At 49.2% G+C, this 15973-nt stretch overlaps 1 protein-coding gene across 1 annotated transcript; it reads right to left on the bottom strand.

Annotated features, from left to right (window-relative positions):
- Positions 1-7243: 7243 nt before the first annotated feature.
- LOC120698362 (transcription repressor OFP4-like) lies at positions 7244-8662 on the bottom strand. The gene has a single exon (XM_039981930.1). It carries the CDS (start codon positions 8492-8494, stop codon positions 7451-7453), a length of 1044 nt encoding a protein of 347 aa, XP_039837864.1. The 5' UTR covers positions 8495-8662; the 3' UTR covers positions 7244-7450.
- Between the last annotated feature and the right edge of the window lie 7311 nt (positions 8663-15973).

The following is a 15973-nucleotide window of genomic DNA, read 5'->3' on the forward strand; positions in this document are numbered from 1 at the left end:
GGGCGGTCGTGCATCACGGCACGCCACCGGGCACGGCAAGCAGCCGGCAGTGGAGCGCGTCCCCCACAGCAGCACCGCCCGGGCCACGGATGCTGTCCGGCGGCGAGGCCGTCGCGCTCATAGCGGCCAGCGGCAACAGGAGGGCCTCGCAATGGCGCCGCGCAAGTGGAGCAGCGGCAAGGAGCATGCCGACGTGAAGGCGTGCAGCCAGCCAGCGGGGAAGCGCCTCGACCACCACGGCACGCAGATGCGGTAGCGGTGAGGGCGAGCGGCACTGGTGCCCCTCGCTGTTCTCTGTTTGGCTTTAGGCCATCGTATGATTGAAGCTCTATGTGTGATGAAGGTGCACGTGTACCACCTGACCTCAGGCACGTAACTGCATACTCAATCGATTTCAGTTTTCGTTTTTGTTATGAGTAGTTTCATGCATATTAGCTGTTCGATGAAATAGCTAAAAGTATCTGACTCGCATTTTCTTTATCACACTTTGCTTGAATTCCAATTTTCCATTAGAGTCTTTGGTTATGCCTTCATGAAAACTATATTTACTACAATAGATGATTTGCAATTTACACAATGTTACATTATTACTGAACCCCCAAAATAGAAAATTAGTTATACTTGAAACTTAATAATGTTAAAGTTCATTCGAAAAAATAAAGCACTAATTACTGCTCCTACAGGAATGCGTGAACAAGACATAGCAAGTTAACACTATTAGGTAAAGTCGCCATATCACCAGAGGAAAGAAAATTAGTATAACTAAACCCTCATCTGTGAGATTTATGCATTACCCTTCTTTGGAAAACACAAGAGAACATTGCATTGGTAATTAAGGTACCTTTTTCTCAAGTTTTTATTTCCTTTCCTGGATAACTGTTTGCCCAGGTTCAAATGCATCCTACTTTGCTCTTACAAACCCAACTACTGCATCAGCAGACAGCCAAACTGTAGGAGGTCATGTTTGGTCTGATTTCAATGCCTATAGCTCATAAATACAATATTAACGAGATGATAACTGTCCATTAGTTTAGCGAAAGAGGGGTAAAAATTGTATTGGTTTCATAAAAAATAATTTTCTCAAAAATAGGACGAGTTTGAATTGCTTTACGAGTCAAAAAAAGATTCTGAAAATAGTAGGTGCTGTCTATGAAGATAAATAATCAGGATTTAGGAATGCAAAACCTTCTCAAATATACCTACATATGACAATGATAATGCCTCTTAGCAGAGCAAGATTTCTAAAGAAATTTGGGATAACAAAATCTCACATGATTTGCAAAACTAACACTACTGTTAAAGCATATAAATAAGCAACCACAATTCCTTCTTTAACAAAAAAGTTTTATACATACAGATCAGATTATAGTTTCGAGGAATCTTAGGACATTTTAAGCAAAAAGCCAAAAGAACATCATGTCCCTCATTAAATATGATGTTATTCTGCATTGCTGCAATCATAGAGGCAATAAAAATGCAAATTTCTATTTTCAGGTTGCAATACCATCCTATGCTTTGCAAAATCCTAAACACTTCATAGTTTCTTTGTGTAATGCAGGGAATAGAAATTTTAAGCTGTTCGATGACAATGGTGGGCTCATTTGGCACAAAGGCTATTTAGATCCCTGCCCCTATATATGTAACTAGGTAGGTTGGCGCGCTATGCGCGCCTGTAGCAAAAGGTTTGATCTAAAATTATAATAAAAATATATTATTATGTGCTATAGTTAAAGCAATATCGTGTTGATGTATTTTAACAATATGTTGATGTATTGAATGAAGTCTGAAAGTTAAAGTACATAGCTATAGTAGTTTAAAGTCTGAGAGCACGCTAAATGTATAGATATATATATTTTTAGGTTTTTTTTTGTTTTATGTTAGTAGGTACGGTAGGTGAATTGATTTATATTTATTATTGATTTTGGTAGGGTAAAAGAAAAATTTAGTAATTTGTAGTAGGTATAGTTCATGAATTGTCATACAATTATATTTTGCGAATTAAAATCCATTAAGTAGTAGGGGCTAGCACATGTAGATGTAATTGATGTTTATTATGTTCGTGTAAATAAATAATTAAATATATTTTATGAATGAATTCCAATTGAATATTATGTGGGTACCACCTGAATAGCACATAGGACCCACGTTGGTTCTCCATAAATAGTACATGTAGGAATTCATTTTTTGTATGTTAACAGATATAGTTGATGGATTAGCTTGCACTAATTATTAATTTTGGTAGAAAAAATCATAAGATTAGGAATGAATGGATGATTCAATTATATTTTATGAGTTCACAAAGTGAAAACAAAATCCAATAAGTAATAGATGTGAATGTTTTGGTAGAAAAAATCATAAGATTAGGAATGAATGGATGATTCAATTATATTTTGCGAGTTCACAAAGTGAAAACAAAATCCAATAAGTATTCATGAATTGTCATACAATTATATTTTGCGAATTAAAATCTATTAAGTAGTAGGGGCTAGCACATGTAGATGTAATTGATGTTTATTATGTTCGTGTAAATAAATAATTAAACATATTTTATGAATGAATTTCAATTGAATATTATGTGGGTATCACCTGAATAGCACACAGGACCCACGTGGATTCTGTATAAATAGTACATGTATGAATTCATTTTTTGTATGTTAACAGATATAATTGATGGATTAGCTTGCACTAATTATTAATTTTGGTAGAAAAAATCATAAGATTAGGAATGAATGTATGATTCAATTATATTTTGTGAGTTCACAAAGTGAAAATAAAATCCAATAAGTAATAGATGTGAGTGTTTTGGTAGAAAAAATCATAAGATTAGGAATGAATGGATGATTCAATTATATTTTGCGAGTTTACAAAGTGAAAACAAAATCCAATAAGTAATAGAGGTGAATGTAGTATACAATTTTTTTTTATTTTTGTGTATAAAGAAAAACTAAACATTTAAACACGTGGGGGCCACATGTTTTTTTTACAATTCTATTATTTTTTATTATGAATTATATTTTTTATTATTTTTTATTATGAACAGTGCCCCGGGCCCACATGAACAGTACTTCAATATTATTATTTAGTATGAACAGTGCCCGGGCCCACATGAACAGTCCCCCCCCGCATGAACAGTGCCGCCGGGCCCACGTGGGGCCGCGACTCACGGCAGCGCTCCAAATCTTGGAGCTTTAGTATATGTACTCAATAAGCAGTTTGTTATTAAATATTCTGAACATATGTTAATCTCAAAATTTATATATATCCATGCTGCTTTCATAGGCATAACTCCATTAGCAAGAGTGTAAACTTCCATATTAGTGACTACTATACTTCACTGACACTAAAGAACCTTAATATCTTGTATGGAAATACATATTTGTGACCGCAGCAAGTATCACATCAACTACAATCAACAAGTCAAAGTACTGTATATTATGCATAAACTATATTCAAACTCCATGCACCCAATGTAAATCTCCAATCTTCATTGGAGGTCAACAAGCGCGGCAACGCCGCGCCATGTTTCTAGTTCCCTTCTCTGGATTCATCTGATGCATGGTTGCTCACCGTGGCCGTGCCTGGCTGTCAACTCTTACTGTAATCTGCAGTGCACGCAGGCATCAGCAGCAGTGGCGGCGTCCCCTGCACCTCTTGTACCGTTGCGCCGCCATCCACTGTCGCGCCGGCGAGCCAACGACTTCGCCGCCAACATGCCGAGGCGCCTAGCCCTCTCGGGCGGCTTACCAACCACCTCTGCCGGCCGGCCACCGGTGCAAGGTGAGTTGCAAGAAGACGACGTCATAGCTGCTACTAGTAGTACCTACTAGGGACGAAGCACAGGCGCGCTGGCCCAGCCCCTGGGGCCAGAGGGACGGAGGACGAAACGACGCGGCGTGGGGGTGGGAGAGTGTGGGGCGCTCCCTCGCCGGCTCGTCGCGGAGCGCCGCCGCGAAGCCGAGCCAGCGACCGCGCGCGGCGGCGTGCGTCTGGTCCCGCTCCCTCCAAGGCCCCCCGGGCCCCGGGCCGAGGAGTCGTCGGCATGGGACCGGCGGCGGACCGGGCCTAAGGAAGGCGGGGCGACGCAGGAGAACCTGGCGCCGGCGGCCCGGCGCGCTGCCACACGGCCGCCGCGGTCGCTGCTTGCTTGTTAGCTCGGGTCCCCCGCCGCCCCCCCTCGTGTGCCATGCTGATCATTGCTGGTCCGCAATCATTCGCCCCATCTCTCTTTTGCCCCCATCCGGTCTTTGTTTGCTTCTTCCTTCCTTTTCCGCTGCCCAAGCCCCAAGCAAGGAATTGACTCGGGTTAGGACAGAACCCTTTCCAGTTACCACTGTCGCAGTGTGCCCTCACTGCTCTATCTATCACCTGCTCTTGGACTCTTTTCCATCCCTCTCTCTTTCTCCCCCTGCTGGCAGCTGCCGGCTGCTTCTCAGTTCGTTGGTTTCTCGTCCGCTGACGCCTTCCATGTTTCCTTTGCGACCAAGCTTTTCACTTCCGTTCGCGCACGCTTAACTCCTGTCATCTCGGCCAGCTCCCCCGTTCCGTTGCGTTCCGGAGCACGAATGCGCTCTCCTCGCGTCAGCGTCGTCACCGTGGACCAGCGAGATGATAGCTAACGCCGTTCACCCGAGCAGGCCCAGCAAGGTTGACGCCTAGCCTCGCCTCGCCGCGCCGCGCCGCGCTGCGAGAGAGACTGAGAGGGAGACGCGCCGCTGAAAGCGAACCCCGAATCCGCGACGCGGCCCGGAGTCCCTGTCGCCAGGATCGGCCCCGCGCGGTGGTGTCCCGTGTCCGGCCGTACACACCCACACGCGCGCGCGCGCCCCGGCCGGCCCCACAGCCCGGAGCGCGGATTCGCTGGCCGCCGCCGCCGCCGCACGGGCGCCAGCCAGCCACCGCCTTCGGACGAGGCCCGCCCCGCCTATCCGTCGTCGCACGAGCGACATGCCACCTACCGGCGGCAACTTGCCGCGCCGTGTCACCGCGCGCCGTCCCTGTCCGCGACAGGGCTCTCGGTTTGACTGTCCACGGAGACCGCGATGTCAATTGTCAAAACAGATCGATATTTCCTTTCCTCTTTTCACTTTCTCTTTTTCTCCATACAGGGGATTGATATTGAAAGAACTATTTTCCATCTCCTTTTTCTCTTTATTTTTTTTAATCTCCAATAATTTCTCTTCAATCCTCAATAGAAAGGAGAGACATCACATCTCTCTTTCCATATAGAAAGTGGGAAAATCAATCTGCTGAAGCACTTCTTTCGTATATGTTGAAATTGAAAAAAAAATCCCTATATAATAACAAAAAGGAAAATGGAAAATTAATCTATTGGAGTTGCTGACCCGACGCGACGCGAGAGCGATACTCCCGGCGACGGGGCGGCCGGCCCTGCTCGGGCCGAAGCGAGCGGCGAGCCGGGCCGATGACGGACAGCATGCTGCCGCGCACCTTGTCGCTGCGCCTGCGACTGTGAGGCTGTGACCGCTGGGTCCATGGAAGCTTCGGCCACGGGTGTGGGCGTGTGGCCCGGCCGGCGGACCTGGCGCCCTGCCCTGGGGCACTGCGCGGCCGTGCGCTGCGAGATGTGAGAGGGCGCTGCTCGGCACTGCCGCCGCGTGCACGTACATGTGCGCGCGCGCGCGTGTGTGTTGACTTGGAGGAAGTCCCGGCCAAACGCACGGGGACAAGGCTCGAGGCTCGAGCACGTCGCGTTCATGTACGAACACGAGACGAGACCGTGGTGTGGCTACTGGCTTATTACTGTAGGCGCCACGAGGGGGGAAACCCGGCCCGTACAACTAGTCACTCCCCGGCATCAGTGTGGCTGCTGAATTTGTCTGTGTAATTGCCACTGGTTATCCGTAGATCTCTGGAGAGTCTGAGCGTGGGTTCCTCACCTGTGTTGCTTCCTGTATGAGTTGAAACTTACAGATCGGTGGCTTCTCCATTTTGGCAGAAGCTGTTGCATTGTAGGCCTACTCCTAGGGGCCTACCTGGGGCAGCCACAGCTGCGGCCACAGTCCGCGGCTTGTAAGGATCGGGAAGATCCCGGCGATCACACAGTCCGGGATTCAACCGTCACAACCAGGACCTGGGGGCATTTAGCGTCGTACAGAGACATACAGTGCAGTATCTGCCGGTACTCCCGCTAGCATCTCTGTAGCCGGGGGGTGCCCCTGGTTGGCGCTGCCGCCCAAGTAGAGATCACATGGACGCGGCGTTGCCGAGCGTACAAGGAGACACGGAGTAAAGGCCATGTTTGGTTGAGATGTGAAAATATTTTGATGAGAGAGAAACGATGCTTTGACCACTAATTAGAGGTATTAAATAAAGTTTAATTATAAAATTATCTCCACAACTATGGTACTGTAGCAGTTGCTCTAGCAAATGAGGCCTTTGACCGCACGATTGGAGGATGATTGAGCGCGGTTACTGTAGCATCACTGTAGCCAATCATGATGAAACTTGGCTCATTAGATTTATCTCGAAAAGTTACACTCATCCCTGAAAAGGTTTTGCAAATAGACTTCATTTAATACTTCATGCAGACGTTCGTCTTTTTGTGCAAACTTGATGGGACATCTAACCAAACAAGGCCTTTGGTTTGTGAAAACCCCAAGCCTGTACGCACCGACCGCTCGAGGCTCTCGGCGTATGTCCTGCTCCTGCACATACGGTTTGTGCCTCAGCCGGCCGGGTCCAGGCTAAGCCAGAGGTAAGAGGCTCGAGACGTTGGTATCTTCCAGGCAGGCCAGCAGTTTCGTTTCCATGCCACGGCATCTTCAGCACAATGCCTGCGCACAGTGCCGTGTCTCCTAGACTGACATCATAGACTACTGCAACGAGTCTTTACACTCAGATTACTGCGCAAAAAAAATCTCAATGCAAATGCTAGCTACTTGTGTCTCACTAGACGCTACAATTGGGCCTCGATTTTTTTTTAGAGTTCCAGCGAACCAGCCCCAACCTTTACGTAACAACGACAAGGCAAAGCAAAACGTCGGCTCGATTCACCTGGATTTAATTTGAGATCGATCGCAGCGATTGTCCAGATCAGTAGTAAGTAGTAACTGTAATAACTGGTGGTGTCCAGTGCAGCCTGCAGCTGTACTTGTGTCTACTAGCTTGTTCTGTTCACGCGAGTGACGCTCGAGCTAGAAAGCAAAGCTCGCGCAGCGCAGTGCCGCGCACGCGACCGAGCACGCCAGCGAGAGGGATCACGCTCGCCGGCGCCGAGCAAGGGAAAGAACCAAACCTTTCGCGGATCGAGCCAAGATTTATTTAACTTCTTTCTCATTGCGGCCATTAATTTAATTAACAACGAGTCAAGAACTAATGCTAGTTAATCCGCGGCTGGGAATGGACGCATACTGATCGAGCATGCAGCCGGAGCACGACGGGGTGACGTGACGTGACGACCTCATCCATGGCCGTCGTCGTCTTTCGCTCATCACGGGTAGGCGCCGGCGGCGAGGCCCGCCCAGATCTGCTCGAACACCTCGACGATGAGGTCGTGGTGCTCGGCGGCGTTGAGGGCGAGGTAGCAGGCCAGCAGGTCCTCCAGGTCGGCCGCGTCGCGGATGCCCTTCTCCGCGATCATCTCCTCCATCGACTCGCGGAAGTCGCGCCTCGGGTCGGCCGACGCCTTCACCACCGCGAAGCTCTCCGCGAGCGGCGGCGGGGGCGGGGGCGCTGGCGTCGTCTTCTTCCGCGGCGACGCTGGCGGCGTCGCCGGCTTGCTCTTCCTGGTTCTGGCGGACGCCAGCCGCGGGGTGTTGACGCGCGTCCTGAGGCGGCACCCCGTGGAGACGGACGACCGCCTCGGGTGGCCCCTGCTGCCCTGCTCCGAGGCAGAGCTGGCTCTCGGCGTCGCCTCGCCGCCGTCGACGTGCCAGTCCTTCAGCTCGTACCGGACCACCTCCCTTCTCGCCGGCTTGGTCACGATCGACCGGAGCACCCGCTCGGCGGTGCCCTCGCCACGGAGGTCGATGACGATGTCCGTGTCCGAAGCTATCACCTTGCCGCCGCCGCTCAGGCTGTCCTCCGATGGCGCGGTCACCGTCGGCCTGCGGACCTCGTCGTCGTCGTCGCTGCCGTCGCGCCCCACGTACATGTCCCGCCGGCGCTGGGGAGCGTCGCGCACCACGGCGCCCAAAGCCTCCAGGCCGGCGCTGGAGGGGCAGTAGGTGTGAGGAGATTCCAGGTGGGGGAGCTCACGATCCTCCTCCGTGTCGGCGGCGGGCCTCGGCCGCGGGGCCGGGAGCTCCCGGTCCCGGGTGGGGTAGTAGTACGACGTCCTGTGCGGGAGCGCCGCGGGCCCGCGCCGCGGAGACGACGCGGCCCTCGCCGTCCGCGGCGACGGCGACGGCGACGGTGGCGGCGGCATTGCGCTCGCGGCCCCGCCCGCGTGGCCCCGCGCGCGGCGCATGCCGCGGAGCTTGTAGAACCAGGAGTTGGGCATCATGTCGGCGAGCCGGAACCTGCGCCGGCCCATGGCCCCGCCGCGCTGGCTGGCGGAGAAGGATCTATGCGCTGGTACGAGGAGGAGGACTGCTTTGGAGGGGCGAGGTGGAGCAGGGGCGGCGCGGCGTGGTGGCCGGGGACCAGAGCGAAAACCAAGGCGGCTCAGGGCGGAGAGGCCGGGGATAAGTAGCGCGCCGCGCGCGGCAGCGAGAGAGCGAGCGCGGGGTGGGAGGCGTGGCCGCGTGGGACGTGAGGTTTCTTTTTGTCCTTTCTATTCTCTCTGAAATGTGGGGCCCCGCCCTCGCTGGGTCCACTTGCGGCTCGCCGGAGACACCTCCTTGCAGGAGTTACTCTTTTTTTTTTCTTTGACAAAAAAAGGCAATATTCCAAAGTAATGTACTTGGCACAAACTTAATGGCTACAAAAATTTCTGATACAAGTTAGGGGGTAGAAGAAATATACAGTTGAAAAAAAACTATGGTGACAATTTCTCAGCCTATATATATGGCAGAGATGCATCTATATGCAATGGCATGGCTACAATGAGATCACAAAATTTTAGTAATTTTTTGGTGGGGCTGTGCCAATACGGGTTTCTATTTTTAAATCTGATCCAGCTCTTAATTTTGAATAAACTTGTACTATTGTAATTGCTTATAAGGTCTAGTTCTATAGCTAATCCTACGTCTAGAATCGCTTCCAGCTTAGCTCCTTTTAAGTCATGTGAGTTGCGTGACTCACTGACTCGTGAGGAGCCCAAAATGCTCATTATAGGCTCTTTGCGCCTGGTTATCTGATCTCTCAAACTTCGTACTGAGAGACCAATGGACACAAGCAGCTGTCATGGTTGCTGACGTCCGCATCAAAGCTGCAAATGTCAGTGGATGGGACCAAAGCAGGCCACGTAAGGATGGGCCAGTAGTAGACAATGGTTGTTGACGCAGCTTCAACGGTAAGGTGGTTTTGTTGTGTCCCTTCGATCAGATCGAACGGATCGGATGGATGAACGAGAGACCACGCAGCGTGTCAAGGGTGCTGCATGCATGCGTAGGGACACCGATCACATTGTCCGCGGGCTCTTTCAGCGTCTTTTGTTCTTTGTTCTTTCTCCCAAGGCAACACAAATACACAAATACCCTCGATGGCTCTCTTTTTTTTTTCTTTTTTGGTGCAGAGCAAGTTAAAGACTGCGACCTTCTTACTAATAAGCATATGCTGACGATGATGCTGAGTAGAGCTGGGACTTGGGCCGGGCGTCACGGCTACCTCGTCCCTGCCGTGTCGGCCTAGATTTCTAAGCACGGTCGCACATAGTACTGTGCTGGCACGATAAGTTTTTTTACCAAGCCACGGCACGCTGGCACATTTTCATGCCGTGCTAGCCCAAACACGACCCTCTAAATACTTGCAATTAGATTCTATATACATCTATGAAGAAATGTTACTATTGCAATTAGGAAGCACATAAACTATAGATGATATGAAAAAAAATTTACCAAGCCACGGCATGCTGGCACATTTTCATGTCGTGCTAGCCCAAACACGGCCCTCTAAATACTTGCAATTAGATTATATATGCATCTATGAAGAAATGTTACTATTGCAATTAGGAAGCACATAAACTATAGATGGTAGGAAAATTACGTGATTTTCTAGAATGAACATTTTCTTCCATAATTGCTATTAATATTTTTTTTGAAGTCAAGGCCAGGAGTGCTGCATATCATATAAGAAGAAGAAGGAGAATGCAAGTACTTATATAGGTTGTGATTACATAAATAAAAAGGGCACTCAAACTCTTAGGAACTAGCAACATGTTAATTGCTATTAGTAATTAAAAAGGAAGATTAACTACCATAATAGAACAACGGGCTACGTATGGGCTGACGGGCAGTTTTTGTACCATGACAGCCTGAGCACAGTCCAAAATGTAGGCCGTGCTAACCATGGCACAATGCTTGTGCTGTGCCGTCACGGCCAAAAATATTTTGTGCCATGTCATGTTTTAGGTCGTGTTAAATGATCGCGCTGCAGCTCGTCCAAAAATAGCGCAACCCAAGTCCCAGCTCTAACGCCGAGGCACGTACCGACATTTTTGTTTAGAAGGAAGACAAGACGCGTGCAGGTCAAATGCAGCCGGAGTCAAAACTCAAGAGACACGGGGGTCCATGGAGCCCTGATTTTATCCAGGCCCCCCCTGCCTGGTCAGGCCGTCGCTCTCAACACTAGCAAAGAAAGCCAACCGCCGGCTGCAGTCACCTCGCCGGCGGGCCTCAACTCAACGCTTTCCTTCCTTGTCTGCGCGCGCGCCTACCCTGTCCGGCCTCCGCTTCCGTGCGTCGATCGGACTCGACGGCTCGCCATTCACGAGCCAGCAGTCGCGCGTTAGGGAACGGGGCCGCATCGGTCGCCTGTCCATCGGTGATCATCGATCCATGAGTTATGGACCGAGACAAGTCGAAGGTGCCCGTCGTGGCCACGGGGGCGGCGGTGTGGACTGTGGAGTGGGTGGCGCACGGCTCGGGCATCGACCTGGTGGGACGGCAGGCAAAGGCAAGCAACGACGCATGGCGGCATGGGTCCGGCCGGACCGGGGTCCGCCGGGTTACGTCGGACGGGACGGCGCGCGAGGCCGCGGGGACGACGACGACGACGACGACCGCCCGGCCGCGACGCCCACGCGCGCAGACCAGAGGCCAGAGACCCGCGCATGGTTTTCCGTGTCTGAAGCTCCAGCCTCCAGCAGGCCGCCGATCGATCCCGTCAAATCTCCCGGCCGGATGCCGACGCTCCTGGCAGCCGGACGGCGGAGCTAGCGAGGGTTCCGGCTCTGGGTGGTGCGTGCGCGGCCGCGGCGTCGTGGCCCGTGCCTGGCGGCTTGGCACGGCCTATGTACGTCTCCGCCCGCTGCTAGCTTAGCCTGTGCAGCGCCGTGTCTGTCGCCCCACTTCTCGTGGCGCGACGTGTCCCCGCTGCGCCGCTAGCAGCGTGCCGTGGCAGTCGCGTGACGAGGGCGATGTGTCTACGTACGTTACGTATAGCGGCGGGTCGTGCGTGCGTGAGTGAGTGAGGACGAAGGGCGGCGCTGGACCTGCACGAGGTGCGTCAGGCTCGGTCAAGGCGCGGCAGCATTTGCTCGGGTATAGAATTGCACACAGAGAAGTAGACGGAGCAAGGAAACTGGCGAGTGTGGTGATGTCACGCTGAACGCGTATTTGTAGCGTACAGGAGATGAGGGAGGGGACGCATGCATGAAAATGGCGAGCCTGCAGTAGCAAATACATATTGGTCAGTCCATACTTCCATACCAAAGTACTGAGTCTAGTAAGGAAGCTGTAGCCTGGGATTTATGGAAGAGTGTGTGCGTGTGTGTTTGGGGGGGGGGGGGGGGGCATCATCTATAGATCTATAGGGCTGTGTTCTGAATTTTTTTCGAGAACTTGATTTTGGACAAGTATTTCGTTAAAAATAAAAGGAGTTTTACAATGCATCCTGAGCCCATTGGTGACACTACTTTGCGGAGCAGAACACGACGAGTACTTCTCTGACCAGTTCAGTTCCTACATGCTCCATCCGTCCGTCGGGGGGGCCGACCCAAAAGAAAAAAAATAAAAGATCAACGCCATGCACCATACACACACGTGCATGCCCTGTCATGCGACTTAGCAAGTTGCCGCTAAGTAGTATCACCCAAGCGCACGCACGCTTGCAAGGCCTAGCTAAAAAAAGGGTGGGTTGACAAGGACTCGTCTCACTGTTGGAGAATGGTACATTGGTACCAGCACGTTAGTGCCGGTCCAATTGGAGCCGGCACTAACGTGCATGAACCGTACAAAGCGGGCACGTTAGTGCCGGCTAGACACTCCAGCCGGCACTAACGTGCCATCCCCCAACGGTCAGCCCGTCTGCCACAACGGTCAAGAGACACGTTAGTGCCGGCTGGGAAATCTAGCCGGCACTAACTTGGTCAATTGCATGTTAGTGTCGGCTGGTAGTTCTAGCCGGCACTAAACGTACACACTTAGTGCCGGCTAAATCCACCAACCGGCACTAACTTGCCCCGCATAAGCCAGGCACTCCTTCTTCCCCAGCTCGACCATTTCATTTGGCCGAGCTCCTCCTCTCTCTCATGGCATGTTAGAGGGGAGGTGCTGCCCATTTCCCTCCAAATTTGTGAGGATTTCACCCATCCAAGCGCACCAAAGGTTAGTAGCTTCTTTCACTCTTCTTTTCACGGTGTTTATTCTTTGTTTCATGCTTTCTAGATAAAGAAAATAGTGATTTTAAGGTTGAGGAAAAATGAGCATAATTTTCCGATTTGTTCATTAATTTGAGCAAAATAGAATCAATTTGTTACTTTTTAGAGAAGGTTTTCTAGATAATTTGACTATGACACATTTAGAATGATTTTTTTGAATTATTTCACGGGGACATGTGTATATGTTATTATGCAAAATTTTAAGGATTTTAAGGATGAGGGAAAATTGGCATGATTTATTAATTTATTCATTAATTTGAGCAAGGAAGAATTGATTTGTTGCTTTTTAGAGAATGATTACTATATAGTTTGACTATCACCCATTTAGAATGATTTTTTTGAATTATTTCATGGTGACATGTGTATATGTTATTGTGCCAATTTATTTTGCTATTTAGTTTAAATTTACTAAATAGGTGGCCTATGACACATTTACATTTTTTTTTGAATTACTTCATAGTAACCTGTTTTTACTTTTTAGGGATAATGAGCATGATTTTTTTTTAATTTGTACAGATGGACCGGCAATGGATGCACGGAAGCCGGAGCACCTCAGCGTGGATTCAGGGTTTAGATTCTTTTCTCAAGGCGGCAATGGCAAATAGGTCGCCAAAGGGTTTAATGTATTGTCCATGCAGTGTTTGCGAAAATAAAAAGGAATTCCGAAAAAGAGATACTCTATGGAATCACCTGGCCTTGAATGGTTTCATGAGTAACTATAGCCTTTGGACTAAGCACGGCGAAGTTGGAGTTATGATGGAAGATAATGAAGAAGATGACGATGGTGATAACAATCTTCCAGATTGGGCATGGGTTCATGAAGCAGGTGGCTTTCAAGATGAACCAATGGACGAGGGTGAAGCAAATGTTGCACAAGAGGAGTCACCTGACGAGCTAGGTCAGGCGTTGCTTGATGCACAGAAAGACAGTGAAACTGTGAAGGAGGCATTAAAGTTCGAGAAGATGTTGGAGGATCATAAAAGGCCGTTGTTCCCTAGTTGCAAACCGGAGCAGAAGAAGTTGGGTACCACGCTAGAGATGCTGAAATGGAAGGCAACTAATGGTGTCACCGATAAGGGATTTGGTGAGCTATTAAAGATTGTAAACAACATGCTTCCTGAGGGTAATGAACTGCCGTCAACAACATACGAAGCTAAAAAGATGGTTTGCCCTCTTGGATTGGACGTGCAGAAGATTCACGCATGTCCTAACGACTGCATCCTGTATCGCGGCGAATACGAGAACTTGGAAGCTTGTCCTGTTTGTAGCGCATTGCGGTATAAGATCAGGCGAGATGATCCAGGTGATGTTGATGGGCAGCCGGTAAAGAAGAGATTTCCTGCAAAGTTGGTGTGGTACTTCCCTATAATACCACGTCTGAAGCACTTTTTCAAAAACAAGGATAACGCTAAGTTGATACGGTGGCACAAAGAAGACCGTAAGGAGGATCACATGATCAGACACCCAGCAGATGGGTCCCAGTGGAGAAACCTTAACCGAGAGTATCCTCAATTTGACAACGACCCAAGGAATATAAGATTTGCTCTAAGTGCGGATGGAATGAATCCGTACGGTGAGTTTGGCAGCGCTCATAGTACATGGCCCGTGACCCTATGTATGTTCAACATTCCTCCTTGGTTGTGCCTGAAGCGAAAGTTCATCATGATGCCGGTGCTTATAGAAGGGCCAAAAGAACCTGGCAACGATATTGATGTGTTCCTGCAACCCTTGATGGATGATCTCTTACTGCTCTGGAAAGAAGAAGGAGTACATGTGTGGGATGAGTATAAACAGGAGTCTTTCAACCTCCGAGCTTTGCTTTTTGTATGCATCAATGATTGGCCTGCACTTGCAAAACTTTCTGGACAGTCGAACATGGGATACATGGCTTGCACCCACTGTTATGATGAAACCGATGGCATTTATTTGAAACACTGTAAGAAGTGCGTATACATGGGCCATCGCCGATTCCTTCCTACCAATCACCCCCTAAGAACCGAAGGGAAGCATTTCAAAGGAGAGCCCGAAACTCGTCCTAAGCCTCTGTTCCGTAATGGAAAGCGTGTGTTCTCGATGATCAAGGATGTGAATGTAGTATTTGGAAAGGGTCCCGGTAGCCAACCTGTTCCGAAGGATGACCAGGGACATGTTTCAATGTGGAAGAAGAAGTCTATAATGTGGAACCTACCTTATTGGCAAGTCTTACAGGTTCGCAACGCAATTGATGTGATGCATCTGTCGAAGAATCTTTGCGTGAACCTACTAGGCTTTCTGGGAGTGTATGGTAAGTCAAAAGATACATTGGAAGCAAGGCGCGACATGCAGCAGCTAGCTGGACGACAAGGCTTGCAACCCGAGAAGAGAGACAAAGGATGCCACTATTTAAAACCTGCCAGCTATAATCTGAGCAAAGAGGAGAAGGAAAGTATGTTCGATTGCTTGAACAGTATCAAGGTCCCGTCTGGGTACTCCTCAAATATACAGGGCATAATAAATGTGAAAGAGAAGAAAATCCAAAACTTGAAGTCCCATGACTGCCACGTCCTGATGACACAATTACTTCCGGTTATACTGAGGGGTGTTCTACCGGAAAATGTGAGATTGGCAGTTGTAAAGCTTTGTGCATTCATGAATGAAATTTCGCAAAAAGCAATTAATCCAAATAATCTAATAAAGCTGCAGAAAGACATTGTCGAATGTCTTGTCAGTTTTGAGATGGTCTTCCCACCTTCCTTCTTCAATATTATGACACACCTTCTAGTTTATATTGTGACAGAAATAACTATCTTGGGTCATGTTTTTCTACACAATATGTTCCCTTTTGAGAGGTTCATGGCCGTATTGAAGAAGTACGTGCGCAAACGTTCTCGCCCAGAAGGATGCATTGCTAAGGGCTATGGAACAGAGGAGGTCATTGAGTTTTGCGTTGACTATCTTCCTGATCTCAATCCGATTGGGCTCCCCGTGTCACACCATGAGGGGCGACTAAAGGGAAAAGGCACACTAGGAAAGAAATGTAATATGAACATCTCTTGTAGTGAATTCAGCCAAGCAAACTTCACGGTTCTTCAGAATTCATCCAAGGTGGCTCCATATATTGATGAGCACATGAATATTATACAGTCTGAAAATCCACAGAAGAATCTTGCTTGGATTACACGCCAACATATAAAAACTTTTGACGGTTGGTTCAGACGAAAATTATTGGGCAACAATACAGTTGATCAAAAACTTCAATGGCTGGCTAGGGGA

Source organism: Panicum virgatum, chromosome 3K, assembly GCF_016808335.1.
Source record: "Panicum virgatum strain AP13 chromosome 3K, P.virgatum_v5, whole genome shotgun sequence".
NCBI classification, from domain to species: domain Eukaryota; kingdom Viridiplantae; phylum Streptophyta; class Magnoliopsida; order Poales; family Poaceae; genus Panicum; species Panicum virgatum.